The 22840-nt window shown below is 26.3% G+C and overlaps 1 protein-coding gene across 1 annotated transcript in view; it reads left to right on the top strand.

Moving 5' to 3' along the window:
• Nucleotides 1-22840, top strand: part of mbc (dedicator of cytokinesis protein myoblast city) — a 78563-nt gene that overhangs the window by 15938 nt on the left and 39785 nt on the right. The window contains exons 11-24 of the mRNA XM_043057605.3: nt 1112-1204; nt 1301-1376; nt 3904-4115; nt 6902-7026; nt 7668-7766; nt 8527-8599; nt 11193-11296; nt 11372-11582; nt 13186-13283; nt 15229-15318; nt 17628-17728; nt 19999-20133; nt 20866-21045; nt 21885-21991. Of these exons, the coding sequence (XP_042913539.2) occupies nt 1112-1204; nt 1301-1376; nt 3904-4115; nt 6902-7026; nt 7668-7766; nt 8527-8599; nt 11193-11296; nt 11372-11582; nt 13186-13283; nt 15229-15318; nt 17628-17728; nt 19999-20133; nt 20866-21045; nt 21885-21991 (1704 nt within the window). The remainder of the gene's footprint in view (nt 1-1111; nt 1205-1300; nt 1377-3903; nt 4116-6901; nt 7027-7667; nt 7767-8526; nt 8600-11192; nt 11297-11371; nt 11583-13185; nt 13284-15228; nt 15319-17627; nt 17729-19998; nt 20134-20865; nt 21046-21884; nt 21992-22840) is intronic.

Below are 22840 nucleotides of genomic sequence, written 5' to 3'. Positions count from 1 at the left end.
CTCTACTCTCCTTATGTATCTTTATTAGCTGAGTAAGAAATGGGTAGTTTTTTGGATAATAACCAGATAACATGTCCATTGTATTATTCTGTACAATCTTCAATTTAGATAACCTCAGGCACACGAAAGTTTGCACAAGAACCATTTTTCTCCAGCATGACCCATTTTCACTGAGTAATAACTTTTAGGAGAATCTATTTTCCACATTATTGATTTGTCAGAACTTAGTAATCATCAAAATGTCCCAGATGGCGATCAGAACTTCATTTTTGTGAAACATAAACATAAACCATTCTTCCCTCTTAGTCTTTATTTTTATTAATTGTGTATGGTTTTTAGTGCACTGAATGAATAATTTTTTTTATAACTAAGTTTAATTTTTTTTTAATTTTATGTCGTTTTTTATTTCATGTGCTTTTAGTCTGATAATGTTTCTTTAAATTGCATCTATATTCTACCTTTGTATTAACATTTATTTTTCTTCCTTTAAAAAAAAAATTAGAAAATAACTATGTAAAGAAAAAATGAAACCTTCAATTATAATTTTAATAATTTTTGTAAGCTTAATTTGATTATTAGTTTGATTTAATTATTTTTTCTTGCAATTTTGAAACTTCTTTTTGAAAAAATTTGCAGTACTTCTATTTGAACTTTGACAAGTTAGTATTGGGTTTATTTAGTTTATGTAGTTAACTAAATAGAAGCAGTTTTATGGTCAGCGTGTTTAGAATGTATATCTGAAATGGATTTCTATTCATTTTTTTTTATGCAAAATGTATCTGACCTATAAATGTAACAAAGTCTATAAAATGTAGCAGGAAACTATCCTTCTATTTTCTTTTCCTGCTGTGACTAAAATCCTTTGTAAGCTATAGTAGGTAAATTTTTTGTATATTTATATTTTAGTTCCTTTCATATTATTGTTTACTCTTTAAGCATGTCTTTTTGAAATGGCTTATATTATTTAAAGAGCATTATTTAATTTCAGCCAAAGAAAATAGTTTATTATGGATGGCTGTTATATAGTTTCTGTGTTGTTAATTTTAAATATCCTTTGTGTCGATAGTTCTGATTATAAATTTAATTGTTTGAGTAGAGATTTGTCTTCTAGGTGCTATGGAATTTAAAAATCACGAACATAAAAGATCAACACATATTCAACGCAAATCATCTGATGGTCTGAGGAGGCCTTTTGGTGTTGCAGGTTAATAAATTTATTTTCTTACAAGTTATTATTTTTTTTAAATATATATAGAAGCAAGAAAAGACTGTAAAATGAGTCTATTTTTCTATTTTCTAGCCATGGAAATCACAGACATCATTAATGGAAAACTAGAGAGTGATGAAGAAAAACAATATTTTATTCCTTTCATTCAGTAAGATATTTTTTGTTATATGGTTTTCATTTCATGAATGGGGTAATATCTGTTACTGGGATGGGACTGGGTACTTGATTGGTTATGAAATTGATTCTGTTGAAATTAGTTTGTTTTCTATCTGACAAACTCTGAATTACATTTTACTAATCGAAAAGAAAGATCTACCATATTGTACTGTTGTTAATTGTATTGATAGATTTGTTTTCATATGTCAACTCTCTAATGCTCTTTTAATTTTGAACTAGCCTTATCTGTTGGTCATCAAAGTTATAAAAATTATGATTAATACAACTTATACATTTACTAAAGATTCATGCCCCAACAAGCAATAAGGATTGATTCCAATAGTAGTACTGTTCTGTTTTATTTTGAAATACGTAAAGCCGGGTACTAGTCTTAGAGGAGATATTTGGGTTGATATGTCTAGTATATTGTCCGGGCTCTGAAAACTTGTTCAAAGATTAACTGTTAGGAGGGTTACCTTTTGTGTAAATGCTGCTAAGAATTTTAATAATTTTATTTGTGTTTTTAAACTGTATTGGGCTGTCGGTTATAGACAAATGGTGGACATGCCTTGGTCTGGCATAGGAGGAAAAAAAAGTAAGAGCTAAGTTTTTTAATCAAAATACATTATAATGAGCACACTACTTTTAATTATTTACTTTTAACTGCTTAATCATAAAAAAACAATAATATTAGTTAACTATGATTTTGCCTGACAATGTTATAAAAATAGTAATTTTTTGTATCAAAGATACATTTAAAAATATGCAAAATATAAAGAAAAAATTTAAAATGATAATTTCTATTAATTATTTATGTCAAAATGGCATAAAAGACAAATAAAAATATAACTATCTATTTCATTACATCTTCTTTCTCAAAACACACACTCACACGAAAAAAAACTTAATATTTTTTAGAATTTTTGAAGGCTTAAATGAAAAATTATATCTTTTTTTTTAACTATAAAAAAATTCCCTGCAATTAAAAAAAAATTTATAAACACTAAATGTTTTGTAAAGAATTTCGAGGCTCTCAGCAGTCCAGAGGCTTGAGCTTTGATTATATCATATGTAAATTACATGCGTAATATTCTTAAACTGTTGTGTAAAACCAAAAATGTCTACTACTTTTTCACTGAATTTCACATAGATATAACATTTGCTCCCTGCACTTACCCCACATGAGGGTAATTTGTAGAATTTTTTTAGAAAAACATTATTTATTCAAATTGTAGTACATTTATGACTTTACAGAAATGATGTATCGAACTCAACTAAACAATGAATACCGTAATTAAATTCGACAGTTTCTAGGTCAAACAGTTTAGCTCTAACAAGTCTTGACATCTTAGCTAACCGATCTTATCCCACTTTCCCCTACTAAAAGCTTTTTTTTGCTTTGTTTATGGATACTTATTATATCTTTAAAATTTTATTGATTTAAAATAATGTTTTTTAACGAAACATTTTGCAGTTAAAAAAATATTGCACTGTCAAATGTTTTTTGTCTGCAATATTAATAAAACCATATATTAAAAAAAAGAAAGAAAAAAAAGAAAAAGAAAAAAAAACAAAACAAGAACTATGTTTATTATAGACATTTATGCTCAGTGTCTGCAAATGTTTCCAACAGTGCCTTAAAGTTATCCTTACAGTAATTTTTAATTTGTCATAAATAGTAGCAATATAATAAAAAATGAATTGTAAATGAGTGTGTCCTCTTACAATTAATTTATATTTTATTAACTGTATATTTTAATATATGCATTGGAATATTTATGGTTTTCATATTTTGTTCTTACTTTAACCCATTTAGAGACATTTTTTAAAAGAATGATTTTTCACTTGATGGAAATATTTTTGAAGCAAAACCAAAATAAATCACTTAAAAACAAAGTTTCACGCAGCAAATTAATAATATGGTTATATGTGGTGCTGTGTCTGACATAGGACTGTAAAATGTTAATCTACAAATATCATTAAAAGATAGGATTTTAATTATTAAATGTCTAAATGTAGCAATTAAAGTAAACTAATTAAAATTTGTTTCCTAATTTTGTGTTTGAAGGTCTTAAAATTTTAGTTTATAATTGATTACTTGCAAATGAAAAACTTCTTTGATGGTGGAAATGAAAGAAGGTCCATATGTATTGAGTGCTTAAACATGACACTTAGGAAGAGGCATTATGGACTATATATATATATAGCTATACTATATATAGATATAGCTAAAATGTTTCATTTGTTTCTGCTGAAGGATGTCAGTGTAATCTGAAGGTGATCCTTGTAACCTGAAGGATGGAAAGGAGGGTTGCTGATTGAAGGTGGCAAAACTTTTCATCAATCACATGTTGTGATTCTAATGAGGAAAATCATGTTTAAGCTGTTAAAGCTTGTCTATATTTCTTCCGTTTCAACTGTGAAGCAAAAGAAGTTTTTAAATTTCAAATGTATTTTTTGATTCAGTGTTTTTGGGATTGTTAGTCTTAGATTTAGTTGTACAATTTTCGACATTTCAGGTGCAGCGAAAGAGATTTTCTTGATAATTTGTTGAGAAAAGCATTATCTTCTAAAGAGTTGTCGCAAAAGGAACATAAGGGTCAAGGATTGTGGATTTGTATGAAGCTGTTACATGGTGATCTGAAGCAAGTTAAAGAGGAAAATCCTCATCTTATAAGTCCATCTACTGCCATAGCTCGTAAAATGGGTTTCCCGGATATTATCTTACCTGGTACAATCTTTTTCTTATTCAAGATTTACACATTTCTTCATTTTTCTAAGTTATGTATTACAATTAATGCATTACAATTAATTTAATTTTAGTAATGCTAAAATTTTAATCATTATGAATTGTATTTGTTTTTTTTTTGCTATTAAACCAAGTGATGTGAGGGAAACAAATATGCTACATTTTCTTGCAAATTTAAATTCATTCCCCACTTTAAGACATTTTATCTATTAGAGATTCAAAAGTAGCTTTATCATGTATTTTATTAAAATTGAAGAAATGAATGTGAATCTTATAGGCCTGGGTTTTGCAGTATTAATTTGGAAAAAAAAATTTTTTTTGGGGGTGGGGGCGCACGACGATAGTATAAAAATTGATTGATACTTTTGGCTTTGAAATGTTCCTGAAGAAAAATTATTAAAATAATATAATTAAAAAAAAATTTATAAATGAAAATTAAGAAGCTGGGAAATAAAATAATAAAAAGATATAATCTTGTCCACATCTTTTGTTTTTTATTCAGTATTTTTCTAGCATGTTATTTTCTGCCATTGTTTGATTTGTTTTATTTCATATATTTTTACTGAATATGTTCTATTTTCGTTTAAATTTTTTGGGTGTTTCTTACCCTATTGTATTGATATATTTAGCTTGGGCTATATTAATACAATATTAGAAAGCACATTTTTGCGGAGATAATTGTGTGAGCTGATGACAAGATTATATCTTTTCATTGTTTTATTTTCTTGCTTCTTAATAAAACTTTTTTAAATATTTAAATAATATTTTATTTTAATAATTTTTCTTCTTCTCTTTTCATTAATCTTCATATAATTTTCCCCCTGTTTTCTCTGTATTTTTAACTGTCTCTGTCTTTTAATCTGTTTGTAAAGGAGAAAAAAACATTTAAAAATATGTAAAAATGTAAAAAAAAAAATCAATAAAAGGAAATAAGAAAAAGATATAATATCGTTATCAGCTTACACGATTATGTCTGAAAAAATCTGCTTTCTAATATTGTATTAATATTGTCAAAGCAAAATATATCAATAGAATTGTGTGAGGAGCACCAAAAACTGAAAGGAAAATAAAACTTATTTTGCAAAAAATGTAAAATAAAGTTAAAAATACAAAATAGAACAATTAAGCAAAAAATAGGAAATAAAAAAAAAATGCAGAATAAAACACAAAATTTAGTATATAAAGTGAGTAGCAAAGTCAAATGTACTTTACATTTATAGTTATTTTTCAAAAATGATTAAAAAGGTTTGTATTTAAAATTGGCAAATCAAACGTACTTCTATACTTCAGTAAGAATGTGCCGTAAATTGATTGCATCATCCTCCATTTACACTTCTATTTTCATATTTTGTATTCTGACAAACTTATTACGAAAAATTTTAAATCATTTTTGAAAGATGCCGGTGAATGTAAGTACATTTCAATTCGTTACTCACTTTATATATTACATTTTGTGTTTTATTCTGTATTTTCTTGATTTTTTTTATTTTCTATTTTTGCGTCATTTTTTTTATTGGGCATTTTTTACTTTTTTTTAAAAAACATTTTTTGTTTAATAAGTTGTATTTTCGTTTCAGGTTTTGTGCTTCTCACACTATTGTATTGATATATTTTGTTTTGGTTATATTAATACAATATTAGAAAGCTCTTTTTTAAGGCATAATCTTGTGAGCTAATGATGAACTTAAATCTTTTCTTATTTTTTAAATTTTTGAATTTTTAAAATTTTTTAAACTTTTTAATATATATATATATATAAATTTAATTTTTCTTTCTAAATTTCTTTTTTTCTTTCCTTTTGTTGTCGCTTTATATCTATATCTATCTATCTATATATATATAGAGATATATGAAACAGAGTAAAAGGACAATAACTTATATATATATATATATATACAGTAGAGAACCAATTATTCGGATGCTTGGGACCGTCGTTATCCCGGATGTCTCTTCCCTGCCCCCTCTCTATCTAAAGATTTTCAAGGTCAGGGAAGAAATGAAGTTTCTCTGGGCATACGGTGAGAAAAATTACTCCCTTCCCCACATTTTCCTCTTCTTAACTTCAAGTATGAGTCATATTTCCTCTCTTTTTCATAATCGATCTAGTTCAAAATAGCAGGAAAACTGTACAAAATATTTAACGGTTTTTTGGATACCAGATAAATGGTTCGCTACTGCAATATAAATATAAAGTAAAATGCTTTTGTAGCGGTTCCTACCGAGCCGTTATACAACCGAGCCGTTATACGCCGTTATACAATATAATTAAAGCCGTTATACAACTTTCCATTTTTTAATAAAGCTGAAATGTTCTGCTTTCTACTTCATATTTTTATTATTCTTATTTTTGCTGCCTTGGGGATGACACTATTAAAATATCTGGAAGATGGGGGCTTTTTGAATCAGGTAATGAAAAAAAAAAATAATTTTTTGCAATAATTAGTCATATTATCATAGCTGCTGAAGTTTGCATTTAGCTTATTTTTCATTGTGTGCAGATACGAGGTTGAAAAAAATCATTTCAAATTAGATTTATTAAATTCAAATTGCAATTTGAAGGCTTATATTTCTCTACTGATTTAAGTATCAAAATAAAATCTTCAGGGAAAATCCTAAGAGTTGGTAACTATGTATTGAGGATTAAAATTTTATTTATGAGATAATTCTAATTTATGGTTCAATCTGTATTTAATTTTTCTTAATGAATTGGTTTGCAATTGCGGTTTTCTATTTTTTTAATATAACTATTAATCTATTTTACTTTTTAGGAGATGTTCGTAATGATTTATATCTATCCATATCACATGGTGAATTTACAAAAGGAACCAAATCATCTGACAGAAATATAGAAGTGTCTGTCAAAGCATTGAATGAAAAAGGACAAGTTATTCCAGTTAGTGTTATTTAATACTGAAACTCTTTTCATTATGAATTCTTTAGGTTTAATTAAGTCTCATTTGATTGATGTTAAGGCATAAGAGTCTTTATAAATAGTTTTGCTAGTTTGAAGCAGAACACAAATTTTAAGATATAAGACTTAAGATTCTGATCACAGCTGTTTTTCAATAATTTTGGTGACATAAACTGATAGAATTTGACATACATCCTGACATATTTTTCTTTCATATTTATATATTCATTGCTACTCATTAGCAATTTATGTTAAAAATATTTTATTTCATAATCAGTGTATGAATTGTTCATTTTTTTAATATATTTTTTAATGTTTAAAAAGATTGAAAAAGCTAGTTTTCAAAGGAAATAATTGATTCAATAATTTTTACGAATTTTAACTATCCAGATTACAATATATACAAAACTATTAATCAAGTGCAGGGTTTATAAATATAAGTTAAATTAATCAAAGTACATTGCATCATATGAAAACAGATTACCAAATGTGTGATTTTTAAAATTTATTGACATATTCCAAATCAGCCAAATGCGTGATTTGAAACATTTAAAAAACAATTATGAACTACAAATTTAAAATTTGTTCAAGTTAATATATAAGATTTTTTTTAATCTGTTTAGGATGTTATAAGTCTAGGCACTGGGTCTGATCCGATGAACGAATATAGAAGTGTTATTTATTATCACGAAGATAAACCAAAATGGATGGAAACTATCAAAGTATGTAAAAAGAGAAGTTTATAAAATAACTTCAATGTTTAATATTATACACATTATTATTAAAAATACTCATTATTGTTGCAAATACAGGATTCCCAACAACATTAAAAAGATCTAGAATTTAGAAAAAAAGTTTCAAGGTTTTCTAAAAATGCCTTAACTTTCTCTCCAAACTTTCAAAGAGTCATAATTTTTATTCTTAAGTAATACCATATATCTTTAATTATAATCAATAATTTTTGCTTTACTTATTTTTATTAAAGCAATTAAATTTTAACAATGATTTAAGCAAAATTAAGAAAATTCTAGGATGTTGATTTTTTTAAAGTACACTAAAGTCTAGGATGTTGATTTTTTTAAAGTTTCACAAAAGTATAGAGATTTAAAAATTGAAACATATTTAAATAAATAATGCAGCAGTTAGAAAAATAGTCCGCATGTGAATATATTGATGATAAATAGTATGATAATAGTGGTTATATTAGGGGCAATTTAATCTCAATAAATTTTTATGCATGTCATTCAAATACCTGTGAAGATAATGTTTTTCTAATTATTATAATTAGTAGAGTTTAAATTGAGTGATTTAACTATGTAATTGATGGTAATTGTATTATGATAGTTGTTTCATTAAAGTTAACTAATTTAAGGTGATATGCTTTTGTATATCATTTTTTATTTTTAGTGATATGCTTTTGTATATCATTTTTATTTTTAGTGATATGCATTTGTGATCTTATTTATATGGATTTATTTATAGATAGCTATACCCATTGAAGAATTTTACAATGCTCATTTGAAGTTCACCTTTAAACATCGTTCATCAAATGATGGTGAGTTAACTTGTGAAAATATTATAAGTCTCACTTTTTAAGGAAGTATTCTTTGCATTGATATGTGCTCTAAAAATGTTAGTGCCAGTTTGTCTTAGCATTGCAAATCATTTTTTGTTAAAACATTTGAAATATAATGTGAAAACTAATTTATTTCTTGATTCTTTGTTAAGTGTAAATTAGAAAAAACTTCTATGCTTTTTCAAAAAAAAAAAAAAAAAAAAAAGGTAGCATTTCAAGCTGTATATGATTTTAAATTATTCTTTTTATGTAATAATGATATGTTATTTAAATATTTGTTTGAAGTGTTGACCCTGCCAAATCCATTCTATGTTCTTTTAATTGTATTTGGAAAATCTGTCATTTTAAAGCAAACTTAACATTTTTTAAAAATTATGAAGTTTGATGACACTTTGATTAAGGAAGAATAAGTTGCTGATGTGTCTTTAAGTCTAAGGGTTTTATACCAAAAGAGATAGTAACAGTTTAAATTCGAACTCAGCGGGTTCATGTTGACAGAAGAGTTTTCCAGTTAAAATTTAAACTTAATGCAAAAGTAAGAAAATTAACTTAAGCAATTCGCTAAAATAATACTAATTATTTTAATGAATTGTTTAGTGTACATTAAATTTATCTGTTTGATAAATTTAATAATTTTTTAATTATCAGAATTTTTAAAATGTAAAGCTGCTCAGTTGTGGTAATAATTAAGTGTTTCTTTTTAAAAAATATTGCTGTGTCACTTAACTTCTGTCAACCGCAGAGGAAGAAAAGGAGATGAAGAAATTAATAGTGCTGAGCAGATATTAGTGGTTATGCTAGATCAAACACAAAAATAAACTAGGTCTGACTCAAAAAAGAAAAAAAAGAAAGCATTATTGATGTAATGAAACTTATCTAAAAGAGAATAAACCTATCAAGAGGAATTACAAAAGAATAAAAGAAATATGGCTTACATCTACTTGTTCCTGTTCTGTGATCACATCTATTTGCTCCTGTCCGGAGTATAAAAGAATATTAAGATTTATACAGTACAGAACCCGTTATCCGGAAATCAGAAAACCGGAAAACCAAAAAACCGGAACGAAATTCAATACATTTTCCCGCCATTTTTTTAAAAAAATGTTTTTTTCCTCATAAGATTTTAGGATTTTTCTCTCTTTTTTAAAAGATGTTTACCATGCCATCATTTTGGAAATAATCATCAGTGTATTACTTCATGGTTTTTTCTTCTTTTTAAGATTATTTCCAAATATTTTTTAATTTTTTAGTTGGGTTTAACAATAAAAAAACGGCTTTTTGTAGCGATTCAGAAAACCGGAAAAATTAGTTATCCGGAATAGCGATGGTCCCGATCGTTCCGAATAATCGGTTCCCTACTGTATCAGCAAATTCACATTAGATTAAAGCTACATTTGAGACACAGGTTTACAAGTATCATGAATCAAGTTTACAGGTTACAAGTATCAAGTTTATGAGTACTCATTAAAAAGAAACAAGGGGAAAAACTTAAGACCTTGAATATCTTTTGATCTAATAATCTAGATCTCCTAATGATTCGAGAGAGTGACTTTAAATATGCTAGTTAGTTAGTGTAGACAATATTTTAAGTTACTAAGTCATACACAAGACCATATTTTCTCTGAGTAAACATACTTTTTTGCGAAGGATTATGATTCCTTACCCATAAAATAACTTCAATCTACAATAATTTAGCCAAGAGAGCAGTCAAAAGGTTCCACCCCTTAATGTTCATTTTACTTCATGCATATTTCGCTTTATTTCGAGATCCTTTTAAGAGAATTGAAATTCTTTTAACAAACTACTAAAATTCATTTATACAAAGATAATTCCCCACAAAAAAATTTTTTAAATAATTATTTATTATTTTTTATTATTTTTCTTTACACATACTTACATATTCCTCTTCACCCCGAATTGGATCATAGGGTTTCTATCATAGCTCTCTATCTTACTCTATTTGTGGCCAGATATTTTGCCTCTCTCCTTGTCTTTCCTATTGTTTTCAATTCGTTTACAATCGTCCTGCACCAAGTATTTTTAGGTCTGCCTCTTTTCCTTTCGCCCCGAGAGTTCAGATCAAAAACTGTGGTAGTTGCAAGCCAGGCGAAGATTTCGTATTGACCAACTAATGCTGGGGTTAGAGCCTGGGTCACCTCATTGGGAGGTGAGTGATCTATCCCCTAATCCACCATAGCTCAATATTTTTTAAGAAAAAGGAGGGAATGAATAATTCCGGGTCTTATTCGACCCTTCCAGCGATCATCCGCCTTGCTCTCCACTTCTGCCTGCCCTGATTAAATAAAAAGGAAGAAAAAAAAAATTCCAACTTTCTTTACATTTTATAAATGTTACTTTTGTGCATAAAAATGACTGTCTTTTATTTATTTTTATGTTTAAAGAAAAAGATTTAAAAAAAATTAAGCACAGAAAGAAAATTAAAAAAAAATTGAGAAAAAAAACATCAAATAATTTCTTTTTCCAGCAATCACATGTCTGTTTTTAAGACTCTTTATTTTAAATTTCATTTAATAACTAATAAAAGATTTATTTTATGCGTTTTTTTTTCTAGCTAAAGATAGGGCTGAAAAAGCTTTTGCTGTAGCATTTGTAAAACTTATGCAAGAAAATGGTACTACGCTGAAAGATGAAACACATGAACTTCTTGTTTATAAGGTATTGCAAAGTTATATAAGTATGCAAAATTTATTTTGTTTATGTCAAATACCAAATTATCATTTTTCTTTTCAGATTGATTACAAACGATTTGATGATTTAGATATAAGTTATTTGAAGTTACCTTCAACTCGCCAGGAGCTTGAAAAATATATATCTGCAAACTGCCCACCCACTCCAACTAAAAATAATAACAATGTTATAACATCAAATGGATTGACTCTAACCCCTAAAGATAGTTTTTATATTAGTTCACTAGTTTGCTCTACAAAATTGACTCAAAATGGTAAGTTATTATTTTCACGATTATTTATATTTAACCATCAAAAAAATTTTTTTTCCTGAAAACTCAGAATATTTTTATTTGTACTTTAAATATTTTATTTCTATATTCTTGGTGATCTAATTAATAATATATCTACTGCAATTTTCAGAATATCTATTACAGTACAGAACCCGTTATCCAGAAATCGGAAAACCAAAAAACCGGAACAAAATTCAATAAATTTTCCCGCCATTAAAAATTTTTTTTTTTTTTTCCTCATAAGATTTTTATTTTTTTTTTAAATGTTTACCTTGCCATCATTTTAGAAATAATCATTAGTGTATTACTTCATTGTTTTTTCTTTTTTTTTAAAGATTATTTCCAAATATTTTTTTTAGTTGGGTTTAACAATAAAAAAAACGGCTTTTTGTAGCAATTCAGAAAACCGGAAGGATCAGCTATTCGGAATAGCGATGGTCCCGATTGTTCCGGAAAATCGGTTCCTTACTGTATTAAGTTATATCCTATATTTAGTAATACTCAACATGAATAGGGCAGAGCATCTTGACTTTTATTATGAAAGTTTGTTTTCCTCATAACAGACTTCATCAGTGATATGATCTCCAAAGCAGGGAAAGTGGTTCAGCCAGTTCTATTACGCAACGAGCTTTGCTTTTTGTATTTATGAGGGAGAGAAAACCTCTTCACATGCTTCAGCATCAGTTTTTGTTTATATTCAGAGCAAAGAACTGCCTTTTATTAGGAAATCACTTATGTTTTTACTTTAAGCTCGGTTAACAATTAACTTAGCTACCTCTTAAAATGAAAATTTGACTATTTGTTTATTAGCCGAGCACTTTTTATAATTTGGTGGATCACAAAAAAATAATTAATAAATAAATCAAGCTTTTTATTCAGTATAAGACAGTAACTGAATAACAAGGAATTTTGCCTTTTTTGTTTTATTGTAATAGAGGCAAAGTAGGAACATTTATAATGTTCAAACATATCTGAATTAAAAATTGTTACATTTCATAAATATTAAAATGATCTTTTCAAGAATGATTTCCAGCGAGGTTGAGATACCTTCAAAACTATCTTTATTTGGCTTGATTATCTATGTAATGCTATGTAACTTTCTAATTTTGGGGTGTGAATTAATTCAAACAACAATCCTTACCAAAAACGGAAAACTTTGATTACAATTTCTTGAGAGGATAAGAAATGGATCCTGTTTTAAAAACAGAAAAAGGATGAGACTGAATTGATATTAAATGGAGACTGTCATTATTAATATAAAATTTCCTTATTAAACTAATTGAAGTAATACAATTCATTATCACATTTGTTGAAATAAATATACAGCTAAGAAGTAACAACATTAAATTAATAGTAAAAATAAGAAATTCATGATTTCTAAATATTTAAAAAATATGGAACAGCAGTAAGATCATTAACAATAGAATATTTGTTTTTAATGATGTGAAGTTTCTCCCAGAAGTCCAGATCAATGAATGAAATACATTTATGAATGTTTTTAGAAGAGAAAAAAATCAATCCAAATTGTGTTTTTCGTTTTTCCTTAAATATATGCAATAACTTTTACGCTTAATTTTCTTTGCAGTGGATCTATTGGGACTTTTAAAATGGTGGTCTAATCCCGAGAATCTTGAAAGTAATCTTGTGTCACTTATGAAAGTGGATGGGGAAGAAGTTGTAAAAGTAAAATGTTAAGCTTCATACTTCTCATTAACTAGGTTTTATTTGTATGTTCTTTTCAGCTTCAGTAGAAAATTTATTAAAATTTCACGTTGACTTATTTGAATACGTTGACTTATTGAATTTTAATGTTTTTTTTTTTACAATTGATTAAAAAAAAGTTAATTTTGCCTTATGTTATTTATTAAATGAATGTAGTAGACTAATTGCATAAATTATTATACTCTTGTTTTTGCTTGCTCAGTAATATCAAGTTTTGCTATTTAGCACTCTCTGTTATCGAAGAATTATGTTCTAATATCAAATTATAATGGTTAAACATTTGTGTTATTTCTTATTGTCTATTTTAACTCTCTGTTTTTATAACAAGTTTTAAAAAATTATTTTAACTAAGTATGACTTCACAACACTTATATTGATTAGTTATTTTGAAAACTTCTTTAATCTTTTATCATGTATTATCTTCTTTTTTTTTAACAAATGTTATCTGTAGTTTATTAATAACTAAATTTTAATTGTTAGGGTGATTGACGTAACTTGATTTTAGATTTGATTTATTTTGCTGATCTGAAATCTGTCCTATGTCTTATAAATAATTTTTTTTTTTTAAATCGAAGGAATATGTCACCGCTCTCTTTATAGTATATTATATTCATTGAATATAATTTCAAGAGCATAAGATGCTTTGCTCTATTTAATAAAATTAAATGCATTTTAAATAAGTTTACTTCAAAAATGGTTTCATATTAGCATTTGTTATTTTATAGAAAAATTAGTTTGTTATTAGTATTTTATAGAAAACTTAGTTCAATATTAATATGGTTCAGAGGCTTTGCCTTAAATATGCTAATTAATTGATGTTAATGATATTATTATATGATAAGTTATGAAATGGTTCAACGTATTGTCTCTGTATATTCATAAATTTTTTTCGAGGGATTTGGATTATTGGCCTTCAGATATAGCTACAGATTAGTTTTGGCAGGAGAGCAGACGAATACTTGGGCTCCTTAATATTAATTTAACTTTCTTGCACATTTCGCTATATCTTTGTTGCTAATGAAAGGAATCAAGAACATTTTGCACAGCATATAAAATTGTTTATCTAAAAATAATTCCATGTAAAAAAATTTTTTTGACATTTCTTTATAATTTTTTTTTTATTTTTTAATTTACTTATATTTAAAGAAATTGACTTTTTTAAAATACAAATTTTTATATCAATGAATTTTATCTATGAAATTTTAAATAACAAAATCAAAAATTTGTGGGAAATCTGTGAAATAAAAATGTAAAAATATGATTGAGATAGGGGGAATAAAAAGAACATAGAAAGTGAAATTATCGTTAAGAGGCTCAAACTTTCGACTACTTTCTCGCTTGAACTATACTTATGGCTTAACTAGTCATTTTCCAGCTTAGAGCCCCTCATATTTTGAAGGGCATGGGCTATGAATCCAAAGCTGACAAAATAACGTATGTTTATTTACAGAAAGTAGGGTTTTGTGTCTAATTTAGTATCTTAAAATATCATATTTAAAGTTCAGCCCTTAAACTATTAAGAATGAGTCCAATTATGTGAAAGTCTGTTCATTAGGTATGATCTTATTTTGGATGTTAGCTTTTTTACATATTATTATTATTTTTGCACTCTGGATGCGTCTTTTTCCCCCCCTAAAGATAGTAGGTTAATACCAATATGATCTATATTTTAGTTTACTTTATAAATTGAGTTTATTTTTAATATTTCTTGTGTATTGTCATTATAACTTTTTGTTTGGTATTCTTAAGATTTTTAATTAAAAGAATAATAATAATTTCTTTTTTTTAAAATCAAATTTTACCTGGATGCATTTACTATCATAATTGTTTTTTGTAAAACTGAATTTCTACTTTTGAGTTATATAGTATTTAATCATTAATTAACACTGAATCATTTGTATTTCAGTTCTTACAAGATACTTTGGATGCTTTATTCAACATTCTAATGCAGAATTCAGACTCAGAATTGTATGACAATTTAGTTTTTGAAGCTCTAGTAAGTATTTATATTTTATTTTGGATAAATAGTCCTCATTATCTTGATAAAATGCTTTCTGGACATAATTTTGAATTATTTTTAAGATTTAGAAAATAATCGTTCGCTTTTTGGAGTAGTATTTGCTATTAGAAAATGAACTATGGACTAAACAAAGAACTGTGCATTATATTATTTCTATTTATTTTGAAGATCTTTATAAGTGTGAGGGTATTCTAAGAAAAGTATCTGTATGTTTTTTATAGGTTGGTTCAAAACTAGAGAAGCAAACTTCTAGGGATTTTGGTTAGAACTTTATGTTAACACTTGACCTAAAATGTCATTGTACGGTGCTAGGCTGGGAGTACTATCCCCTATCTGTTACACACCCTCCAACTTATGAGGATTTTGAAAATAATTCTTTCTAGTGGTAGCGAACCAAAGTAGAAATTTTTAAAGCAAATGGATCTCTCATAAAACTTTTATCAGAACTTAAGAATCTAGCCATATAGCCTGCACTTTTATAAGTAATAGTGGACAAGTTACGCGAAAATAATTTTTTTTTAAATATTAAGACATTAATTTTGCTACCCTCTGAAAAGAAGATTTCTGAAACTACGGAAATTCCGTAGCAGTTGGAGGGTATGCTGTTAGTGTGCATTTGAACCAATTCTTTTAAACTAAACTATCTTAATTACACGTGTGTAAATAACTATGTTTAAATAGACTTCGAAATTTAATGAGTTGGTTACTGACTTGACGCAATAAAACTATTAAATTCATTAAATTTTGATAAAACAGTTTCATACAGTCGACGCTCAATATAACGACCTCTCTTGACTATTCACTTCACATTATTCACCTAACATACCAGAAGTTTGTTATGTTAACTTTGAATGATTCTAGGCAAAATATTATGCCAAATAATATATGCCAGAAAAAGAAAGAAAGAACGAAAAATAACTAAGGAAAAAAAAGCAGAATATGTAGAAACAAACAAGAAGAAAAAAGAGAAAGCAATGGGAAAGTAAAGATTGTGGAATCTGTATTTATTAAAAATTACTCCTAATAAAGTGTATTAACTTTTGAATAATTACCATAAAATGGAGTATGTTTGTGGCAGGCAAACTGATTATTTGTCACACATGAAGTTTTACTACTTCCATCGTTTCATGATAAGCTTTTCAAAAATTAAAAGAACTCTTAGACAAAAATAAAATAATTATTTCAAAAATTAAGGAAATAAAAGTTTGTTTTTACAATCAACAGATAACTTACTTTTAATATTGGCAGAAATAAAAATTAAAAAGAAAGATTAAAATTTTAAAATAAAAATAATAAAATCTGTATGTAATATTTTATATGCTAAAATGATGCATTAAAATTTGGTATGTTTCTTGGCAAATATTTTTTATGGAAATTCTCGTGAGAAAGTAACATTTTTAACTACATAAAAACAGAAATTATTTCTACCTGAAGAAATCAAAACTTCGAATGAAACAATTTTATTTGTTGAAAACTAACAAATAGTCTTTTATGGAAAATTTAACTGCTAAATAGTTTATTGCACTTATGGCCATTAAAATGATCTGTAGGTTGGTGGTACAGTTCATCAAATACATTGAGTTTACTGACTCATAATATGAAAGTACTTTTAATGCTAGAATTTAAAAAAGAAAAAAATGGTTATTATATTTTAGCATCCCAAAACGGATCTGTTTCATTCTGGATCACGGATGGACATTGGTTTACTGACTCATAATATGAAAGTACTTTTAATGCTAGAATTTAAAAAAGAAAAAAATGGTTATTATATTTTAGTATCCCAAAACGGATCTGTTTCATTGATCAAAATTCACGTGAGATCAATCTCCCTATCTTCATTGTCACTATGCTTATTTTCAATTGTCAACTTCATCACAAAGAATTGAAACATCATGAAATACAAGCAAACTGATTGGTCCGTATGTGATTGCTCTTTATTAAGTTATAATCTCAGTTGGGACAAACAGTTACTGATATTCCAGGCAATTTTGATATTTATATCACACAAGTATTTTCGAGCAATTTTTGGTGAAAGTTGAGGATATGATTGCACTTATAATTGACTTGCTGGTTTCATTACCAATACTGTGTGTTATTCCTTCACGAAGTTTGCTCCCATAGTTATGAAGTAGCCTGCATGTTTTTTATTACTTTATTTTTAAAATTAGTATAAATTAAACTGGGAAGAATAAAACTTTGATGAACTGTCTATAATTTATTAATCCGTTAAACTGATCTATCTGTGATAATTATCTAATAAATGTTTACGTTTATTTGTTTTACAGATATTTATTATTGGTTTGGTATCTGATCGAAAATATCATCACTTCAGACCAATCTTAGATTTATACATTAAAGAAAATTTTAGTGCAACTTTAACTTACAAGTAAGCAATCAAAACAATTCAAATTTGCTATGTATTTCTTTTTAATTATTATGAAATTATTTTCTTCAGCATTAATACTTTGTTTGTTTGTAAAATACATAACATTCTTAGATGTCGGCTCAAGAGAGTTTATTAATAATAGGTTGGATGAAATCATAAAATTGAGAAAAAAATTGTGCTTTATTTTAATATAATTTGCTAATGTATTAAAGCAGTTTTAATGAAGGAAAATTATTATTTGATTATTTTTGTGTGCAAGCATTCTTGGACATTTATTTTATAAATAATTTATGATTTTTAATTTCAATTAATTTTTAAGCATGTTTCACTTTGTATTTATAAGTCTTATTAAACACTAAAATTGGTGCTCTATCTAAACTCTATCTAAATTGGCAGCCCTTTGAGTCATGCTTAAATGCATCTCATCTAGTGTTGGCTTTTAAATATGTCACAGACTGAAAACTCCCATGATTTTTGTCTAGAAACTGTCATGCACCCAGAAAATCCAATTTTTTTTTCATAACAAAATACATTTTTAGTTTAAAATATTTTGTTCTTGTAAGATATGTAGTAAAACTTTGATTTTTCGATGCCCATCAAGCTAAACAAAAATGACATAAATAACAGTACTTCGCTATATCAGGGTTATAAAAATTTCCATGAAAACTAAAAATTAAATTAGAGAAATTTAATTATATTTTAATACCTAAATGCAATCTTAACTAATCTGAAACTAAAGAAGAAAATCTTACATTATTTTAATGGAAAACAAACTCAACATTTTTGTTTATGTACCTTTTTTTTGTCTTGATTTACATAATGAATTTTACAACAATTCCTAGGCATCCATTTTTTTTGTTCTTCATGCCCTTGGTAGAAAATTTTCAGTCTTTGCAGTGCTGCTTTATTAAATGTTGGTGGTAGATCTGAAAATTCATAGTTAATCACTTGCTAAAATACTACTAGATTTCCTAATTCAATTTACTGAAATAGCCTATGATTCACAAGTCATCAAATTTTTCTCACATAGCTTTCTGTTCTGAAAAGCTATCTGTATTTTCCAGGGACTGGACAGCAGAAAAACTACCTTTTCTATGCTTTTTCCGATACATTAGTCATTCAGGGAAATAGTGTTAGATAATTGGTAATTAGGGAAATAGTACACTAAATACCAGAATTTTTTTACAATATTGATGTAGGGAATGAAAAGGTATTAAGCTGAAAAGACACAAGAAGCGTGAAATTGTCATTTGTGGGCTACGTTAAATTCAAATTCTACTGTATTTAAATTCAATAAATCGAAGCAAATTTGGTGGCAACGGTAGAGTGAGTGATCATCAATAACACTACTATGATTTAGATATAATTAGATTTGTGAAGTATTAAACAGATTTCATTTTAAATGCATTTGTCTAACAATCGTTTGTTATTTTGTTGCCTAGTTCAAAATTCTATATATATCCTCTCTTAGTTTGGTTATTCACTCTTCTAAAGGATTTTATGATTTATATATTTTCTGCTATACAAGTTAGTAGTGTGTTATTTGACCTCTTATTTTTAACTTCGAAATGGTGCATTTTGTATGCACTTGGTTCATAGGTCATTTTCTAAACAAATTTTGTTGAAAAACAAATTTCTAACCAAAGGCAAATATCTCTTTTTCAAAGATAAGAAAACTATAATTTTTTATAATTTGACATCTTCCTCTCAAATAATGATGTCTACTGATGTGATGTTTTATTCTTGTTCGGATTTTAATGAATCCTTAACTTAATATTCAGTCAATTTGAAAAATCTAACTGAAGTTTAATAAATAAATTAATAAATAAACTAAAATAGAATGAAATAAAAAAATAACAAAAATATAAAAGTAAAATAAATAAAATAAAATGAACTGAAATAAAATGAAATAAAAAAATAACAAAAATATAAAATATAAAAATAAAATAAATGAAATAAAATAAAATAAATAAACTAAAATGCAATAAATAGTATGTTGTAAACAGTTTTATCATTACTAAGTATATGAAAGTTTTGATTTTATTACTATCAAGTTATTTTTATTATGTTTATATTTATCTTAAAAATATGGATAATGTTTTATGGGGTGAATCAGATATCAGATAAAATTATTATGAAATATATTGATCTGATTTTGAATATTTGCACATTTTTTTAAACGTTATATGTTATTTATTATGTTAAATGTTTTTAACATTATTATGTATTTAAATATGTTTAAAAATCATTAACTCATTTTTTTGTTTTAGCAAATTAATTGTTGTTTTGAAGCAGTATGTTGATAATGCTGGTCTAAAAGAAAATCAGGAAATTCTGCTACGTACAATGAAGTCAGTTGAATATATTTTTAAGTTCATTGTCCGTTCTCGGCAATTATTTGCTGCGTAAGTTTTCCAGTTCTTTTGTATATGTAATTTTTAATGATATTTTTTTAATTATAAATTTTTTTAATAAAAATTTATCTTTCTTTTTCTGTTCGGTCTTTTTAATTTGGTCTTACAATTAGAAGTCTTTTATATTCAACTAAATTGAAAAGACTTTTTCTGAAAATGTTTTATCAAGAAATGTTTGCCTTATTCGTAATGCTACTGATGCTGTTAAAATATTTTTTTAAAAACAAATTTAGAATTATGTAATGTCAAGATTATTTGTATAGGTAACAAAATCAATCATATTAATAATGTGATGATTTTAAGTGTTATACCATGTCTATCCTTCATATACTGGATCATGATTTAACACATACTAATTTCACTTGAAATATATAGCTTTATAATAGACTAGCATTAAGAAATCAATATTTCTTAAGAAGTAAACTTTATATTTCGATAAGGGATTCTAATCACTATATGAAGATATTAAATTCAACTTTTTTTTAAAGTTTAAAATTTCAATTAAGTTAAGCAAAAAATTCTATTTTAATATTACAGTATTACATTTAGCTTTATTTCGTTGCAAAAATCTATTTCAAAATATTCTTATTTTATTCATATTTCCTTATGTTTCCAATTGTAAAATTTTATTCTATGTTACTAGCAAAGTTGTTGCTTAAGTTATTATTTTTTTCTAGTTTTTAAATGCGCTTTTATTTTATGCTAATAAGAATGATGTTTCAGTTTGAATGAAGACAAAGGAAGGGAACAGTTTGAGCTTTCTCTGAAAGAATTGCTTCACTCCCTTACTGCTATGATGCTTTATGTAACAGATTCTACATTACTTGTTCAGGGTGCTTGTCTAAAGTATTTTCCATTTGCCATACCTGATATTTTAACTGTCTTTGATGGAATGGAATTGAGGTAACTAGAATACATTTTTTTAAACTTTCATTTTGATACTTTAAGACAATCAATTTGCTGTTACTCGAATCTGGCTCAGTTGATGAAAAGCTTTTCCTAATAGATGTTCAAATTGCCACTAGTTCTCATTTTTTACTTTAAAATAACAGCAATTATTTGGTAATTAAGGGTTCATAGATTCATATCCTTCAACAATATTTTGACTTTCTCTTAATACTTTTGAAAGCATATTCATGGGAATTCCATACATCAAGGCAATATCTTTTTTGTTCATTGTTCGATTTGAATCTACATGAGAAATAAGATTAATTTTATCTTTCAAGTTATGAGTTTTTAATTTTACATCCTTTAGGAATTATATTTTTAACATGAACATTAAGCTCATTCAAAACTTAGTGGGTTTGAAATGAATGAGATAATATTGAATGCACATCTACATTGAATGCTTTCATTTCTAAATTCAAGTGCATATTGTCAATGTAATAGAGTGTTGACGAAAACACAGGCTTTATTTTGACTATTTAAAATTATTATGAACTTTAAAAAGAAAGTTTTAGTAACAAAATTTCTTTACATTTTATAATTATGTAATTTATTGCATATTTTTTTGCTTATAATTATTAACATAATCTTTAAAATATTGAAATATTATGAGTTATGGGAATTCAAGTGATTATGAATTTTTAATTTTATACTAGAACTCTTAGCTTTTAAAACTAGTAATTACTTTTAAAATAGTAATTAGTTTTAAATCTTATAATGTATTTTTGGGCAATAAATCACTATGCCCAAAACTACATCTCTCTGATGACTTTTAAATTTTTATTTTTGCTTTTTAGTAACATTCTGGTTCAGTTAATTAATAGTGTTCCTCAAGATCGTCTCACAAGACAAAAAATGTTATGTGTAAATGATCTAGTCCATAGTGAGCTTTTTCAAATACCAGGTATTATTATTTTGTTAATTCTTCATTTTAAATTTGATCTCATTAGATTTTTATCTTTAATATTTATGAAATAATTAAATCTTATAAATTGCATCATAATAGCTTTTTTTGTTGCAGAAAATTATAATTTTCTTCCGACAAATAATTTAAAATTAAAATAGTTAAAAAAATTGAATTTTAATTATGATTTCCAAAAGTAATCTAAAATAAATTTTTTAAAATTATGTGTATACAAATTTTTGGTGTTTTTATTTCTTCCTGGTTCAACTTACTTTTTCAGTTACTGTAAAATCACAATGATCCAAATATCTTTCATTGAAGACCTTTTTGCTGTCTGATGCCTCAAGCAATTACAATTTTTTCCATTATTTGTTCAAATATCAAAGAACATTGTGTGTGCTCTGAATTGATGTTAGCAAAACAAATTTTATGCAGAGTTCATATGCTCCTGAAATATCGGGAAAAACTGGCTATTGTCAGGGAAACCGAAAATCGAAAAAAAAGATGAGGAATTGTCAGGGGAAAATGTAATTTTACCCCGTAACCGAGAATTGTCGAAGATTTTGACACCCTATCAAATTGCGGGATTTAACACTTCCCTTTTCAACTGTAATTTACACTTGTGCAATAGAGGATTAAAATAAAAAATCAATTTTTTCCGGACTGACTATCATTTAGTGTATAATTAAGATTCTATTATTCTTAATTGTTTCTGGAGTTTGTCTATTGGATGTTTAAGTTAGGAACTTAAAACGCCTTGAGAGTATTGACATGCTAGGTTTTTTTTTTAATTCTCAATTTTCATTATCCCTGTATTATTTCAACAAATTATTGTTTTATAATTTAGAA

The sequence above is a fragment of the Parasteatoda tepidariorum genome, chromosome 7 (assembly GCF_982258835.1).
Source record: "Parasteatoda tepidariorum strain Cologne lab strain chromosome 7, Ptep-v5.0, whole genome shotgun sequence".
NCBI lineage: Eukaryota > Metazoa > Arthropoda > Arachnida > Araneae > Theridiidae > Parasteatoda > Parasteatoda tepidariorum.
This window is presented reverse-complemented; position numbering and strand designations above follow the sequence as displayed.